This window comes from Octopus sinensis, linkage group LG20 (assembly GCF_006345805.1).
Source record: "Octopus sinensis linkage group LG20, ASM634580v1, whole genome shotgun sequence".
NCBI lineage: Eukaryota > Metazoa > Mollusca > Cephalopoda > Octopoda > Octopodidae > Octopus > Octopus sinensis.
Genome location: NC_043016.1, coordinates 22,335,278 through 22,351,596, shown reverse-complemented (window position 1 = coordinate 22,351,596; position 16,319 = coordinate 22,335,278). Strand labels below are relative to the sequence as shown.

The 16,319-nt window shown below is 36.3% G+C and overlaps 1 protein-coding gene across 3 annotated transcripts in view; it reads right to left on the bottom strand.

The window, feature by feature from the left end:
* The window catches only part of LOC115222560 (brain tumor protein), a 35,851-nt gene that overhangs the window by 16,081 nt on the left and 3,451 nt on the right, over nucleotides 1–16,319 (bottom strand). For 2 of the 3 annotated variants that reach the window (XM_029792833.2, XM_036511629.1), the window contains exons 2-4: nucleotides 11,444–11,917; nucleotides 9,777–9,887; nucleotides 7,368–7,628 (exon numbers count right to left, since the gene is read on the bottom strand). In XM_029792833.2, coding sequence (XP_029648693.1) covers nucleotides 7,368–7,628; nucleotides 9,777–9,887; nucleotides 11,444–11,881 — 810 coding nt within the window. In that variant the 5' untranslated portion in view covers nucleotides 11,882–11,917. Of the gene's footprint in view, nucleotides 1–7,367; nucleotides 7,629–9,776; nucleotides 9,888–11,443; nucleotides 11,918–12,695; nucleotides 12,938–16,319 lie in introns of those variants that run through there. The other variant, XM_029792834.2, reaches the window with a different exon arrangement.

The window sequence follows — 16,319 nt, the reverse complement described above, 5'->3', positions numbered from 1 at the left end:
GAGAAGACTAGGTTGGTTTGGACATGTGATGCGTATGAATGAGGACAGCTGCATAAAGAAGTGCCAATCACTGAAAGTGGATGGTACCTGTGGAAGAGGGAGACATAGAATAAAGTGGTAAGGACTGATCTCAGTAGGTTGGACTCCACAAAAGAAATGACCATGGACCAAGATGTCTGGCGACCTGAAGTTCTGGGCTCTAGAAGTGCTGTGCATCCCCCCCACTTAAAAAAACTTCTCACACAATCTCAACAAACCAAAGTACGTCTCTACATTTCTTTTCTTCCTCACATTTCCACTTCATGTACTATGATTACCTCATACACCCGAATCTTGTCCTCTTAGCCCAGTGCCACTGTATCATTGCTCTCTGCTTGCCCCCGACCTGTTCTACCCACATGCCTTGTCTCACTCTATTATTGCCATCCTAACCCCCAGCCTAGGTGTTCCACCCACATCAATAAACCAATCTACATCTCTTCTTTCTCACATTTCCTCCTTCATTCACTATGCCTAGGTCTCACTCCCCCGTTCCTCTGTATCATTGCTATCTGGTGGCTCCTCCAACTCTATATACACCCAGGTCTTTTGCGACTAACTCGCACTCCCTTCGCAATATCCTGCCACTTATATTATGGCATTTGAACCTCAAGGGTATGCCCTGGTACTTGCCACTATCTAAATCTCTCTTTTCTTTTACTCAAACATCTCATTTATACTTTGATCCCCGTTCCTTGTGAGTATGCCCAGCATTTTACCACCATCTCCATCCTGCAGCCTCCTACTCTCTCTTTCTCCTGCACTTCCCTCAGGTTGGGCAACTGTGTATTTTCTTTGTGGTAGCACACCTGTTTGTCTTCATTCCTGATCTTTTTCTCTCCAGCCAGGTAACCTTGTACTTCCTCTATAGCAAGACACCTGTATCTGTCAAACCATCACCTCCTGCCCTCTTAAGTGTTTTTGTCTTGCAAGTACTTGGGCCCTGTCAGTGCTGGTGCCACCTAAAAACACCTGGTCCACACTGTAAAGTGGTAGGTATTTGGAAGGGCATCCAGCTGTAAGAACCTTGCCTGTGCTTGTGCCACATAAAAAGCACTAAATCCACTCTGCTGAGTGGTTGGTGTTAGGAAGGGCATCTAGCTGTAAAAATCTTACCAAAACAGTCACAGAAGTCGGTGCAGGCTTTGGCCTGGCTGGCTCTTGCGGTACCATCCCACCCATGCTAGTATGGAACACAGGCATTAAATGATGAAGATAAAACATTAAAAAATTATTAAAAAACCAAAAAAGCCTACAATTTGTTTCAAATTATACATGCTTCCTCCCTGTTTTTCACACATCTCATTCCAACATAAATGGTTCTCCAACACCCAGTTATACACTGCTAAGCTAAGATTTTCTCTCTTTTCAATCATTCATTCACTATTAATACTTTAATATGTTTTTATTTACTAATATCTACTTTCATAAGCTAATTATATAAATTGACTCTTCAATATATAACTTCCTAATTTCTGTCTCAGCCTTCGTTCTCCTAAATTCTTCATGTAATTTTCTAAATGAAATCTCTCCTTCCCTCCTGTGTTCTCAAGTTGGTTACATATTTTCTGTATCACCTCTCTAAATTAACCCTTGCTTATTTGTGGTGTGCTCGTCCATTCCCACCCACCTCTACCACCAATACCAGATATCTCTCTTCTCCCACCAGAAATCCCGTCCCTCACTGGTGGTATCTTCTATTCATACCTGCAATTTCCTCCTCCTCTCTCTCCCAGAACAAATGCAACTAGTTTACCTGCCCACCTATTTAATCAACTATCTTTCGTTTTGACTCGAAATTTGTCAACAAATTACTCGGTAATTTCCATGCCCGTATTGAAGTGGAAAGAGAAAGCTAATGGGCTGTATGTGCATGCTTGTTCCTCTCTTCTCTCACTGGAAGCCCCCTCCCTCACTGGTGGCATCCTCTATCATACCTGCAATTTCCTCTCCCTCTCTCCCCAAGGACAAATGCAACCAGCTTAGCTGCCCACCTACTTAATCTAACATTGGCATATTAATATTCATATTCTCCTTTATATTTATTTATTTACTTATAACTGCAACACCAGTAATGCTTAGTTTTACATTTTTACGATGTCCATAATACTTATATTTACAATGCCGCTAACACCTACTCCTAACCCCTGTAGGGGCAACAATCTTAACACGCTTGAATGTTTGAATGATGACAGGTATAAAGTGAAAACAGGTGTGGAATGTCTAATCAAACGAACGTGAAAACCTTTTCAGACACTGATTAACATCTCCCCTCCCCTTGCCTCCTACCACATTCCTTTCCCAGTTTACGGAGTTGACACTGTCAATATAGGCACACTAAAAGGTAAGTCTAGTGAGATTGTAGAGATGCTTGAACGGAGACATTGATGTGCTGCATATAAGAGGTAAGGTGGAGAGGAGCTTCAGCCAGGGTCCTCACAGACAAGGCTCATAGGTATAAAATCTTCTAGGAAGGTAACAGTGATGGAGTAGGGGTTGTAGGTATACTACTTGCAGAGAAATGGGTGGATAAGGTCAAAGAGGCAGTCAGGGTACGCAATACAGTGCTTAAGCTCAGCCTAGTTCTGCAGAATAGTATAGCTACAATTATCTCTGCCTATGCCCCACATGTGGGCATACTAAACGATCAGAAGGACCACTTTTATGATACCTTTCTACAGGCTACCTCAAAGATGAGTGGCAATGACCTCATCTTTGCAGTTGGAGATTTTAATGGACATGTGAGACAGCAATCCAGTATCTTCCATGATGTTCATGGGGACAATGGAATCAATTCTCGAAATGATGAAGAAACTAGGCTACTGGAGTTCTGTGATGCATGCAACCTATTAATCTGCAACACTAACTTCAAGAAGCCAGACAGCCACCTGATAACCTATCAAACAGGTAACCCTGCTAGCCAGATTGATTTCAAACAGCGGGATGCAAGGTTGCTCTTAAATACAAAGACACTCCCTGGTGAAGAATGTACCCCTCACATAGACTAGTTATTAGTAACTTTAGACTCGAGGCCAGATAAATGCCAAGAGGCAGACCAATCTAGAAAAGAAGGATTTGGAAGCTAAAGAACCCTTCAGATGGTCAGATTTGGGGACATCCTCATTGAGAAATCTGATAAGAGAGAGGAGGAGCTACAGACTTCGGACATAGAGAGTAACTGGAAATTCCTACGGTACAGCTTACTAAGCGCTACAGACCAAATCTGCAGCTGGTGCAAAGTCCTTTCCAGACCTAGAGCAATGTAGTGGTGGAATAATATGGTAGACAAGACCATTAGAACAAAGAAACAAGCCTGGAAGAGTGGAGGTAGAAGGGAACTGTACGAGAAGGGAGGCTGGCGTAGCAGCACCATAGTCAACTGCTACAAAGGGAAAGGTAATGCTTTAGATAGAAATAACTACAGGGATATCAAACTGCTGGATCAGGTGATGAAGATCACGGAGAGGGTCATGGCCCAACTAATTAGGGAGAGAGTCCACTTAGATGAGATGCAGTTTGGTTTTGTGCCAGTGAGAAATACCACTGATGCTATATTCCTGGTAAGGCAACTGCAAGAGAAAATACCTAACCAAAGATAAACCTCAAGTATAAAGTCACTAATAACTAGTCTATACTGAGGGGGAGGTACGTTCTTCACCAGGGAGGGTCTTTGTATCAGAGCAACCTTGCATCCTGCTGAGGATGAAATCAATCTGGCTAGCAGTCACCTGTTTGATAGGTTATCAGGTGGCTGTCTGGCTTCCTGAAGTTAGTGTTGCAGGTTAATATGTTGCATGCATCACAGAACTCCAGTAGCCTAGTTGGCTTTTGTTGATTTGGAGAAAGCCTTCGACAGGATCTCCCAGTCACTTATCTGGTGGGCGATGCGGAAACTACAAATTTACAAGTGGTTAATAAGAACTGTACAGGGATGCCATTACTAAGGTAAGGGTCGGCAATGAGTATAGTGAAGAATTCCAGGTGGAAGTAGGGGTTCACAAAGTATCAGCCTTCAGCCCCCTCTTATTCATCATAGTCCTCCAGGCAATAACAGAGGAATTCAAGACAGTTTGCCCCTGGGAGATCCTGTATGCTGATCACCTTGCTCTCATAGCAGAATCACTACCAGAACTAGAAGAAATTTCAGGTGTGGAAACAATGTTTAGAATCGAAGGGTCATAGATTCAATGTTGCAAAAACCAAAGTCCTAGTAAGTAGGAAGGTGAACACATCACACACTCCTTCAGGTTGACGGTCCTGCTCGAGTGTAAGCTATGGACACATAAGGTGCAGCAACATCAAAGGAAGTTTAACCAGGATGATAGCTTTTGCGTGCAGCAGATGCACGGAGGCAATAAACACCGCAGATGCTCAGAAAACAGATTCCATCACATGCCAGGGGGAGAAATTAGAAGTAGTATATAGCTTCTGCTACCTAGGTGACAAAATCGGTAGTGGTGGTGGATGCTCGGAGAGCGTTGACACTAGAAAAAGAATAGCCTGGGCAAAGTTTAGAAAGCTCCTACCTCTACTGGTGAATAAGAGCCTCTTGCTCAAAGTGAAAGGTAGATTGTATGATGCACATGTTGCAAACTGCCATGCTTCACACAGCAGTGAAACATAGGCCGTGACTACTGAAGACATGCGCAGGCTTGAAAGAAATGAAGCTACTATGATCCGCTGAATGTGTAATGTTGGTGTGCATACATGACAGAGTGTAAACGCCCTGACAGAAATGTTGGACATAAGAAGCATCAGATGTGGTGTGCAAGAAACCTGTGGAAGAGGGAGACCCCGGAAGACATGGGATGAGGTGGTGAAGCATGACCTTCGACTTTTGGGCCTCAAGGAGGCAATGATGAAAGACCGAGACCTCTGGAGATATGCTGTGATCAAGAAGACCCAGCAAGTAAATTGAGATCACAGCCGTAGCCTTTACCAGTGTCACATAACCAGCTCATATAAAAAGTACCTTTGACCTACTGAGTCAAGTAAAATCAAAATTAAATTACAAATGGAAATTGTAGTTGTGGCCGATATCAGTGCCGCTTGACTGGCTCTCATGCAGGTGGTACACAATAAGCACCACTCATGCGTGGGTCACTGCCAGTGCCATCTGACTGGCTCCCTGTGCCAGTGACATGTAAAAAGCATCATCTGAACATGGTCAATGCCAGCCAAAACCCTGAAGAGACTTGTATACATGGACATGAATTGTTTATAAATCAAATAATGTATATAAGTTGAAACAAATTGTTGATTTTTTTGGTTTAATCAATAATTTTTTGTTGTCTTATTTATAGTACATTATAATATAAATAAATTGTTAGATTGTCAATTGTGTTTCTCTAATTTGTTTGCATTTTGTATTTATACCTCTATTCCTGTGGTATTCAACTGATATACCAATGAACTGGATGTTTTAAACCCCACTGATGGAATTTTTTTCCTTCGTTTGTTACATTATATGTATACATACATGCATATATATTCCCTTCCTTCCTGAGCGTCCAATAATACTATATTTGTTCCACGTCCTCACGTTGTGTTTTCATGTTTGGATTAACTTTATATACCGCACACTTGCACGGACCCCGGCCTTCCGACTGCCTTGGATAACCAATTCCTGGATTTTTACACCTACGGATTACTGTTACCATTCATCCGGAGTACGCCACTGTAATCATGATTGGAAATCAAAATGAATTTGTCTGTCCACTTTCTTCTACTTCCACTTTTCTACTTGTGTCGCCACCACTTACACCAACACAGACATTCACTACTTCTCAACATGCCTGACTTCTTCCCTTCTCTGGATCTTTCTTTTTCCTATGTTTCTGACGAAGAGCTCCACTCGAAACGTAAAACCTCCTTCATTCCTTCCTTCCTGAGTGTCCAATAATACTATATTTGTTCCACGTCCTCGCGTTGTGTTTTCTCTGTGTGTTTTCATGTTTGGATTAACTTTATATATATATATATATATATATATATATATTTATTACATAGGTACACACACACGAAGTCTGCTTAAAAAGTATCAGGACCGGTGCCATAAAAGAGAACTACAACATATCAATTCAGCCCGCAATCTCCTTCAAAGTAGCACCCTTCTGAAACCACACATATAGTTTCTATTGTTGGAAGCATTCCTCTGGAACTCTTTGCTTGGTATAGCAAGTAGATGCTATGGCACATTCTCTTGGATTTCCTCAACATATTGAAATGTTTCTGGGGTCTTCCATTGCAAAGACTGAGTCTTGATTTCAGGGTCATTACCATACACCCATCATTCATCACTTGTTATCACCATTTTCAAAAAGATTGTGTTTTCGTCAACACAACTGAGGAGATCCTAAGCATCTGAAACATGATCTTTTTCAGACCGCCACACTCTACACACTACTTCCAACCTGTCCTATAAACAATGGAAGTGTGTGAGAATGTTATAACAGTGTGCACATGCAAGAAAGTTCAAGGTCAGTCAGCACCAAGCAACTCTTCGCCTTTACCATAACAGACCCGATACTTTTTGACCATACATATCTATAGATAGATATACATACATATATATATTTTTACATATAACATGGAAGACGGATGTTAAACGATGATGATATATATATATATTTACATATATACACACACACACACACACACACACATAAATATAAATTGGCTGCAGGTGAAGCTACCTGATGCAATGGAGAAGTGACACCTCTCATGTGCTCTTTTGTATTCTCACTGTTGTTTCTCCCCAACAGTATGACTTACAAGATTCAGTAACCAGTGCCATTCTTCATGACTCCCTTACAGATCATGTCCATGGCCTGATGCTACATTGACTGTTGAAATCGGCTCTGATGTTTTTCAGCCAGTTGAGAATGATTTTTGCTAGCACCTTGCCAGCAATGGCCAACAAAGAAATGCCCTGATGGTTCCCACATTCTGCTCAATCTCACTTGAGCAGAATGTGGGAAATATAAGTAGCCTACAAAACCAAAAACTTTTATAGTCAACTTATTACAAGCTAAGCTTTCTTCTATTGCTTACCAATTCTCTGAATCTTTTCAGTCATCCACATATTACTGATGTCTTCAGTTTTCCAAAGGTAACAAAACATCAAGTCAACCCCAAAAATCAATACATTTCATGCTTGCTCACTTGAAATTTATAAAGTGATAAAAACTATTTTTTGAATATCAAATATGAAACCGAATAGACTGATCCCACTATAAGACAACTATTAATCATCATATAATCTGCTTTAACTAGTTAACTTCTGCATTGCACATGAAATGAAAATTGTTTAAAGTAAAAATACTTACCCTTCTGTTTTCTAAAGCAGTTTTGTAACTTTGGAACGTTTCTTGAACAAGTCCTTTAACATTATCTCGTTGCATCTGCATATCAGTTAAAGCATTTTCAAGATTGTTACTAGTTTCTTCAAAAAGCTTTATTTTATTCTTACTCTCTGTTATCAGATTGTTAATCTCATCAGAAAACTTTGTGTCAACATTAGAAATTTTTTCAGTAAAATGTTCTGGTTGCTGGTGATCTTCAGCAATGCAATCATTGCAAACCACTTCCTGCAATATAATATTTTTCACATTGAAACATACAAGAAATTAACCATAACCAACCCAATTCACTTTTGTAACAGCCAAAAGAAACACATCCATCCCAAGCAGCTAAATACATAGTGAGTATAAGACCTACAGACATTGTAGGGATCAAAGTAAATGGAAACTGACACTTGCTGAACCCATTCCCAGCATGGATAACAGATTAAAGAACATAATTTGGATTTAGGTAGATTGAGATCCCTAAAGTTAATATCAAACTGTACCATCATGTAATTGTTAACATTCAGTCCAGTTATCTGATGCATCTCAAATACAGAATATTCAACTTACATTTTATTGGTGTGAAGAGTGAACGGTAAAGCAGGAAGTTAACAGCCAACTTAATAATTAAATACTTGTAAATCATATTTAGCTAGACCCACTGCAATCTATCTGAAGGTGATAACTTCCTTGTTTGTAAAGCTGGTTTCTTAGTATTTATTTCAGCATGAAATTTTTGTTCAATTGGCATAAATTATTAGAGAGCTAGACAGAATGATTTACAGTACTTTTACAGACTACTTAGATTCCTGGTTCAAATTCTGTCATGGTCAACTCTACTTCCTTGAGGCTCAAAAAAACGTACCTGTTTGAATACACTGCCATTTGTAATGCTTTATTAATGCCAACAAATCACACAATCATTTATTCACAATCACTTCAAAAGCAGGCACATTAAAGAGCAAAGCAAAAAAAAGTTTTTATCCAATTAAATTGGCTTGTTGAAGGCACAGCAAAGACCATAGCAAGATCTCAACTATGAACATTACTAAATAGACTTTAAAAAAAAAGTGACACTTGAAAAATACATATCTACTTCCTTTTACAACTTTACAATCTGTTGTTCCTATTTTTATGAGAAAAGCAACAAGGCACTATTCAGAGGGGTTGTTCAAAAAGAAATTGTCAAATTATCATTGCAACTAAGTTTACAATAAGACAATTAACAGATCTTTTTCGAACCATCCCACATTTATACACAATTCAAAGAGAAACTAATAGAACAAAATAGTAAAATATTAAAATACTGAATATATAGTTAAGTTAGCAATCAAGTCACTTGTTAATTCTTAACTACATAACTAAGTCTGTGTTTACATGCATATTTCTTTTTAGACTCCACATGTCAGAACAACTAGGTTCAACATTAAGATTTGTTCAAATCTTACTAACATTGTACTGTAGCAGAATAATGTTATGTTTAATTTTTGTTTCAAATGTTCTCTCCTAAGACTGCATCTTGAGCACTATCCATGTGAACTTTACATCATCTCAAGAATTATATGCTTCAGAAAAATATTAGAAATATGTATTATGTATTTCGTGGTTGTTTACAAACATCCAACAATCTTAAGTTTCCAAAATAACATTGGGATTTTCACTGGTAAATACAGAAATTAGCAGGGTTGTTGTTTACTTGCCAGATCTGGAATAGGGGTAATGCCCATGGCCTGCACAAGCCCTCTGCAACCAGTGAGAGTGATGTCAATGGTTCATCTTGAATCATTACAAGTCAACACTCAAGTGAAAGACATGAGCAGTGGAGGAATTCCAGAGAATCAATGTACTGAGAAGGAAGAGCTGGGCAGATTTGTGCAGAGCCTGAGAAGATGGAAACAATAAGGACGATAAGAGGGAGGCTAATGTGCTAGGAATGCTGGAGAGAAAGTAAAATGAGCCCAATCAGCTTGAAGGTACAGAAGTTATTACTGTAATGAGGGAAAAGCAGAGAGAGAACTCAGCATGCCTGTGGTCAAAGGCTAGTTGAGTGGCCTTTTGTGGATGCAGCCTAGGATGTGTGTGCGTGCAACCACAGCACCATCCATGCCTGCTTTCTTAAAAAAAAAAGGGGGAGGGCATTAAATCAGTGCAAGTAGTTTTAAGAAATAAACTGTAGCATGAACAATTTCACAAAAAGTTGAAGTATAAATCTTTCGGGATCTGTTTTACTAAATTAAAAATTGTCAATAAAGCTAAAACAAGGTCTCATTGAGAGGAAGAGATACTTTAGAACATGATGTGAAATGGCTTCAACAAAAAATTAAAACAATGTTTACATTCAAGAAGTTTCATCTCTGCTCATAAAACATCCACAAAAACATAAATACATACCTGACATGAAAGACAAAAATATTTTACATTTTCACTTGGATGAATCCGACAAAACATTGGCTTCAGAAATTTAGGTCCATCCCCATTTTGCATATCTTCAAATGATATAACCTTAAAAAAGAAAATTAAATAAATTGTCCAATTTCTTCTCAGATTCCAATGAAAAATTTATTCATATTATACTAATTTTTAAAGTCACAAATTTACTGAAAATGGTGATAGTGGGTAGCAGATCCACTGGCTGAATATGTTCAAGTACGTCTTGCAGTTGTGGCACCTATGCCATGTGGCTCGTGTCTGCTAACAATATATGTCTGTGCTCTTAGCATTGTGCATTTATATGATACAATCTCACAGTGTTTGGCATTCTAACAATACATCATCATTGGGGTGCCACAACTGCAAGACATACTTGAACATATTCAGCCAATGGATCTATCCAGCATCACCATTTTCAGGTTAGTAATGATAATTTCTAGATAAAATTCTGCCTTCTTATATTGTTTCATTATCTAATAACAGGATAAAAAGAGTGTGACTCTGGTTAATGCATATGAGATGACATCAACATTTATGTTTATGTCTAATTTGCTTTGCCCATCAACATAAGAGAAATGAGCATGAGTATAAAATGATTAATATGTTGAAGGATATCATTTCTTTAACTCTGACCAAGCTTATGCATTTGCACAGAATATTTAAGGTATGTTATTTATATACTTCTATATTATATGAACACAGTATATACTCTGCAGCTGTTAGGTGCAGGTATGGTAAACAATGAAAATAGGCTATGTGGTTAAGCAAGTTCACTTCAAAAGTACATGGTTCTGGGTTCAGTCCCACTGCATTGTACTTTGCATAAGTCTTCTAATAAACCTGGGCCTTGTGAGAAGATTTGATGGACAGAAACTGAAAGAAACCTGTCATGTGATGGTTGTAAAATGAGTGTTAACATCATAAAAGCAGTGTCTTTTGTTTCCGATCCTCCATGAATACATCTGGCCATGGAGAAGCATTACCATTTTTGCAAACAGGCAAGGATTAGCAATAGAAAGGACTGCAGAAAAGTAGATAACATTTACCATATTGTAATGTACAAATACAGTATCACCACCTGTCTTATGGGGTGTATTATTAATGTACATAATGTAAAACTGCCTGTGCACTACCTATAGTGCAATATCACTGATACTACTACCAACAAATACTAAGTACTCAAGTTATAAAACAAAGGTTATCAACAGAAAACAACTGTTTAAATCAACGACTTCTTCAGTAGAATATAAAAGGTTTTCTTTTGATAACTTTTTTTTGTTTGGTGTGTGTGTGTATATATATATATATATATATATATATATATATATAACTGGAATGAGAAATTGCTTTGATGAACCTGCATCTCAGAAACTGAATAAGTCACATTGACAAATCACCCCAAAATATTACTGAATTAAAACCGTTCAGTAATCAAAAATGCGTATTTGACGAAATATTTAAATTTCTAACACACACATAAATAATACTTTGATCAGTGCAATTTTTTTTTTTTAATTATAAATATGCGAAATAAGAGATAATGCTGCTGGAGATAGTTTAAATATACTTCAACTATAACGTCAATCATTGTGGAAATGAAAAATAATTTTTAAAGAGATTAAGAATACCTTATGATCTTCAAAACATCTCATATATTGGTGAGCCGACACACAATGGGGACAGAGGAAATTGGCACAATCAGAACATCTTGCAATGGCCTTCTCTTTGGCTTTACAGCTGGTACATACAATAGGGTCATCATCGGCCAGGTCAACTTCCAGCATATCGGACATGACATCATCTGACGGTAAGCTTTCAATACCTTTGGCAGAGAGCCTTGTCCCTTGAGAACACACACTGCATTCGATCATATCAGGAATGGTACCTGTTCTGTTGTGGATTTCGTCCACTGTACTCTGCAGACATTCTTGGCAAAAGACATGTAAGCAATCAAGTACTTTGGGCTGTTTAAGCTTTTTCTCACAGTTTCTACACAAATTTTCTTCATTTGGTACCGGGGATGAGTTAATGGGAGACGAAGCAGCAGAGAGCACTTCATTAGCCATGACTTTTTACTTTTGAACTATTTAAGTTGGCACAACCTGAAATTTTAATAAGAATACAAAACAAATGAAACTTTCAAAAAAATATTTTCAAACGATTCTATATACTCTAACAATCAAATATAAAATAAGGGCGAAAATATACACGAGATCAAATGGAGAAAAATTTCAAGTAAAAAGCAATATTTATCATATACAGACACAATTCATGAAACGTGAAAATATATTAAAGACATGCAGGGATTTTTGACGATATTTTAAGCAGATATTTTAATACAAGTTGGGAGGGAGTAGCAGCAGGAAAAATGGAATTATGAGAGAGAGAAAGTGAGAAATCGGGCGTCTGTGGCGTTCTGTTTAAAAAGTAATAACACGTTTTACTGGTCGATTTATATAGATAGGCTTAGGGAATTCTCGAATGTGTGTAAAGAGTGTATATTGTGTATTTGCAGGAGTGTGTGTACATGCATACATGCGTGTGTACAAATATATATATATATATATATATATATATATATATATATATATATATATATATATATATTTATAAATATATAAAGTATAGATATATAAAGTATAGATATATATATATATATAATATATATATATATATATAATATTTTGTATGTAATGTAAATGCTTGTGTAATATACACACACTCACACACACAGAGCGCACACTCACACACTAAAATACGATACCTGGAAACTAAAATTTAGTACACAAAAACCAAGCTGCTCTTTATATATATACCAATTGATAATATATTTAAGAAATAAATAATACCAACTATATAATGAATGAGAGATTAAATTACCTGTTTTGTGTGTTCATTTGCAACCAAAAATGTTTTAAGTAGCCTAATAGTGAAAACGTAGTTACGGCAAAGTATATATATATATATATATTATATATATATACACACACACACCTGACAGACTAGTTAAATAAATGGTTAAGTTACAAAGGCTGGTTGTCAAAAACGTATACACGACGACAGCAACATCTAACTGACATGATTGTTTTTTTTTAAGGATGTCAACCCCCACTACCACCACCTTTATCTTCCAAAAAAACTTTAGAAAATGATTCCAAAGTTATCGTTTCGAATTTTTAATATTGTCTCAAGTTTTCGTGGGGCAAGAGAAAAGATTTATATTTTCTTTCAAATAACAGAGAATTTTTAGTTATACGCAATAACATCCCAGTTTTTTAATTGTTATAGATATTATTATAAAGTGTTTATAAAATATAACGAAAAAGGCTGTTCTGATCTAAAAGTAAATAGGGTTGGTTAATCGCATCTTGTCTGAAAAGAAATATTTTCTTGATTGCATAATACTAAGTCGATGTTAGAATAAAATCGATAAGATTTGTACTTGACAGAGAAATAAAATAGTGTGTGTGTGTGTCGGTGAACGAGAAAAAGTCAGTTTTGTCATTTCATTTAAATACCGTAAAGTAATTTTGAACAAGTTGCTTATTACTTGAGTATCAGACACAATTTGTATACGATACTGTATGTACATGAAAATCCCCACATTCTACAAAAAATCTTAAAACAATGCAACAAAGGCTATATCAAGTCTTGCTTTTCCCTAGATTCAAGTAACCACATCTGTATAACGTTATTTTCTGTAAGCTATCTAAACAATGTACAATTAATTACATCATGTCCAGTAATAAGTTAAAAAGACAACGGAAATCTGTGTCACTGTCGAACGTGTCTTTCAATCAACCCAGTCAGTATCACAAGTCCCGTAACTTTCATTACACGTAAGGTGTCGTCGATTTTGCAAATTACTATTACCTACATACAAATTGGAATGCTAAAACAAACACTCATGTGGTTCTTAGTGTCCTAACCATCGATCCTGCCGTTGAGTGTTTAGAATATTCTTTAAAAGTTCGTTTATGTGCATAAACACGTTTGTGTGTATACATACACAATCATCTATTACATTTGCGCACCACATATATATATATCCGCGACTCGTTACATGTCGCTCGTCAAAGTTGTCACCTAACACTTAAGGTGCAATAACTCGAGTTATTACAACATATACAGGCACAGATATGCTAATGTTCTTATATGTTGTGGCCGCCTAAATTATGCCAACTGTCCGAATATTTAGTTTCTAGTTAGTGTGCTCACTTTTGGTTGGAGCCTTTTCAAATGGCTGATTCTAAATACTAGACGGAAATGCGTCTAACAAATATTGAATGCTTTTTATACTGTGTACAAGTTTTGCGAACACTTTAGAAGAGATGGTTATAATAATAATCCAGATAATAATAAACAAGAGATTTAGGATTATCTCCCTTCCCATCTAAACTTTGAAGCAAGATCTTTTATCATCTCCCTACATGTTTTCTAAAGTGTTTTTCATTCAAATAGACTCAAGCATTTCTAAAATAATTCACTATCAAGAACTAACAGCAAAATTTGTAGCAATTTTCACTTTTCGATCCTAAAGAAATTTTTAAAAAATTTTTTCAAGTATATTTTATCTTCTAAGTAATTATATCGTTGTGTCCATCACTCACCTCCAACATTTATTGAAACAAGCTATGAACACAGTCAAATATACCTGCAAATGAATATAAGGTTGTTAACTTCAGATTCTGGATGCAGAGATGAAAAAAATCTCATATTTTGGTAGAAAAGCCAATTCTTACACCAAATGCAAATGTGAAGCTCTGGACACGACGAAAGACCAGTGACAAAAATTTGAGAATGCCAGAAATTAATACTACTCAAATTGCTTATCAATTCAGTTTGACTGGAAATATACCAGCAAATCTAGTATATAGTTACGCCCAAACAAATTATAAAACGTTGAAATATGATAGTTGTAAATTTTGCTTGATATATTGAAATATTTACTAATAATTTATTGTACTGATGACAAATCAATATTGGCAAAATTTATCCCTGAGATTAAAATTTGGATCTGTGATGAAAGAAAAATACTATAAATTTAGATCGATCAAATTTTCATACCTGCTTACTTGCATGTATGCATGTATTATTATGTGTGTGTAATATATATATGAATGAATATATATATATATATGAATGAATATGTTGTATGTATATGTGTATATATATTTATGTATGTGTGTGTGTATATATATATATGTATGCATATATATGTATATATGTTGGAATTTCTACCTTTATAAGTAGGCTGTAATATCCTTGGCACTTAAGTGAATTTTACCCTGGTAATTATTTTTTGTTATTTGTACATTGAAAAAATACACATGGATGTATGTATGTATTCTTTTTTTTTTTTTGTTATTTTGACTGCGGCCTTGCTGAAGCACCGCCTTTAGTCGAACAAATCGACCCCAGGACTTATTCTTTGTAAGCCTAGTACTTATTCTATCGGACTCTTGCCGAACCGCTAAGTTACGGGGGACGTAAACATACCAACACCGGTTGTCAAATGGTGGGAGGACAGGCACAAACACACATATATATATAATTATACGACGGGCTTCTTTCAGTTTCCGTCTACCAAATCCACTCATGGCTTTGGTTGGCCCGAGGCTATAGTAGAAAACACTTGGCCAAGGTGCCACTAAACAAGCTACTTACCACGTATGTACATGTATGATCTGTGTGTATATATATATATGTGTATATATATATATATATATATAATATTATATTACACACACACATATATCTCAAATGCGTACCTCCCTTTTAATCGATCTTACATTTATGCAAGAAATCAATAATATTGTACATGAATTAACACGTGTAGTTCCTTGATCGGGCATCTGGTAAAATGAAACTTACATAACACTAACTGAATAAACGAAAATTACTTTTTGGGGACTTACGTCAACCAAGTACAAACATTTTAAATTTAAAAAAAAAAAACGAAAACATTAAAAAAAAACTTTGTGGAGTATGTAAATTAATGATTTATTATAAATTTTTTAAAAAGCCAAACGTAAGCAAAATATTCCATTGTTTAAAAAATAAAAAGGGCGGAGGCAAAGAATACGTACACCACCAGTTTTCGGCATAACAAAAACCCTAACTCTAACCACCGAGTGTATGTATTCTTTACCTCCACCAATAAAAACCTACACAGTACACGTGTGAATAAATATGGTCAAGTTAATTTACAAGTCCTGTATTATATATATATATATATATATATATATATATATATATATATATATATATATATATATATATATGGCAAACTTACGGTTCTAATATACACACACACACACACACACTTAAGTCGTCTGTTTCAATAAAGACCATATTTTTTTTTTTTAATGAAGGGGTCACAGATGACCGAAGTAAACCATGCTCTCCTGGTAGGAGGGTCGACAATTTATACTGTCACCGGTGATGTATTTTGCTGACCCTTCACTCATTTAGCTGCAAAATGTTTGTGCCACCCTGTAGATT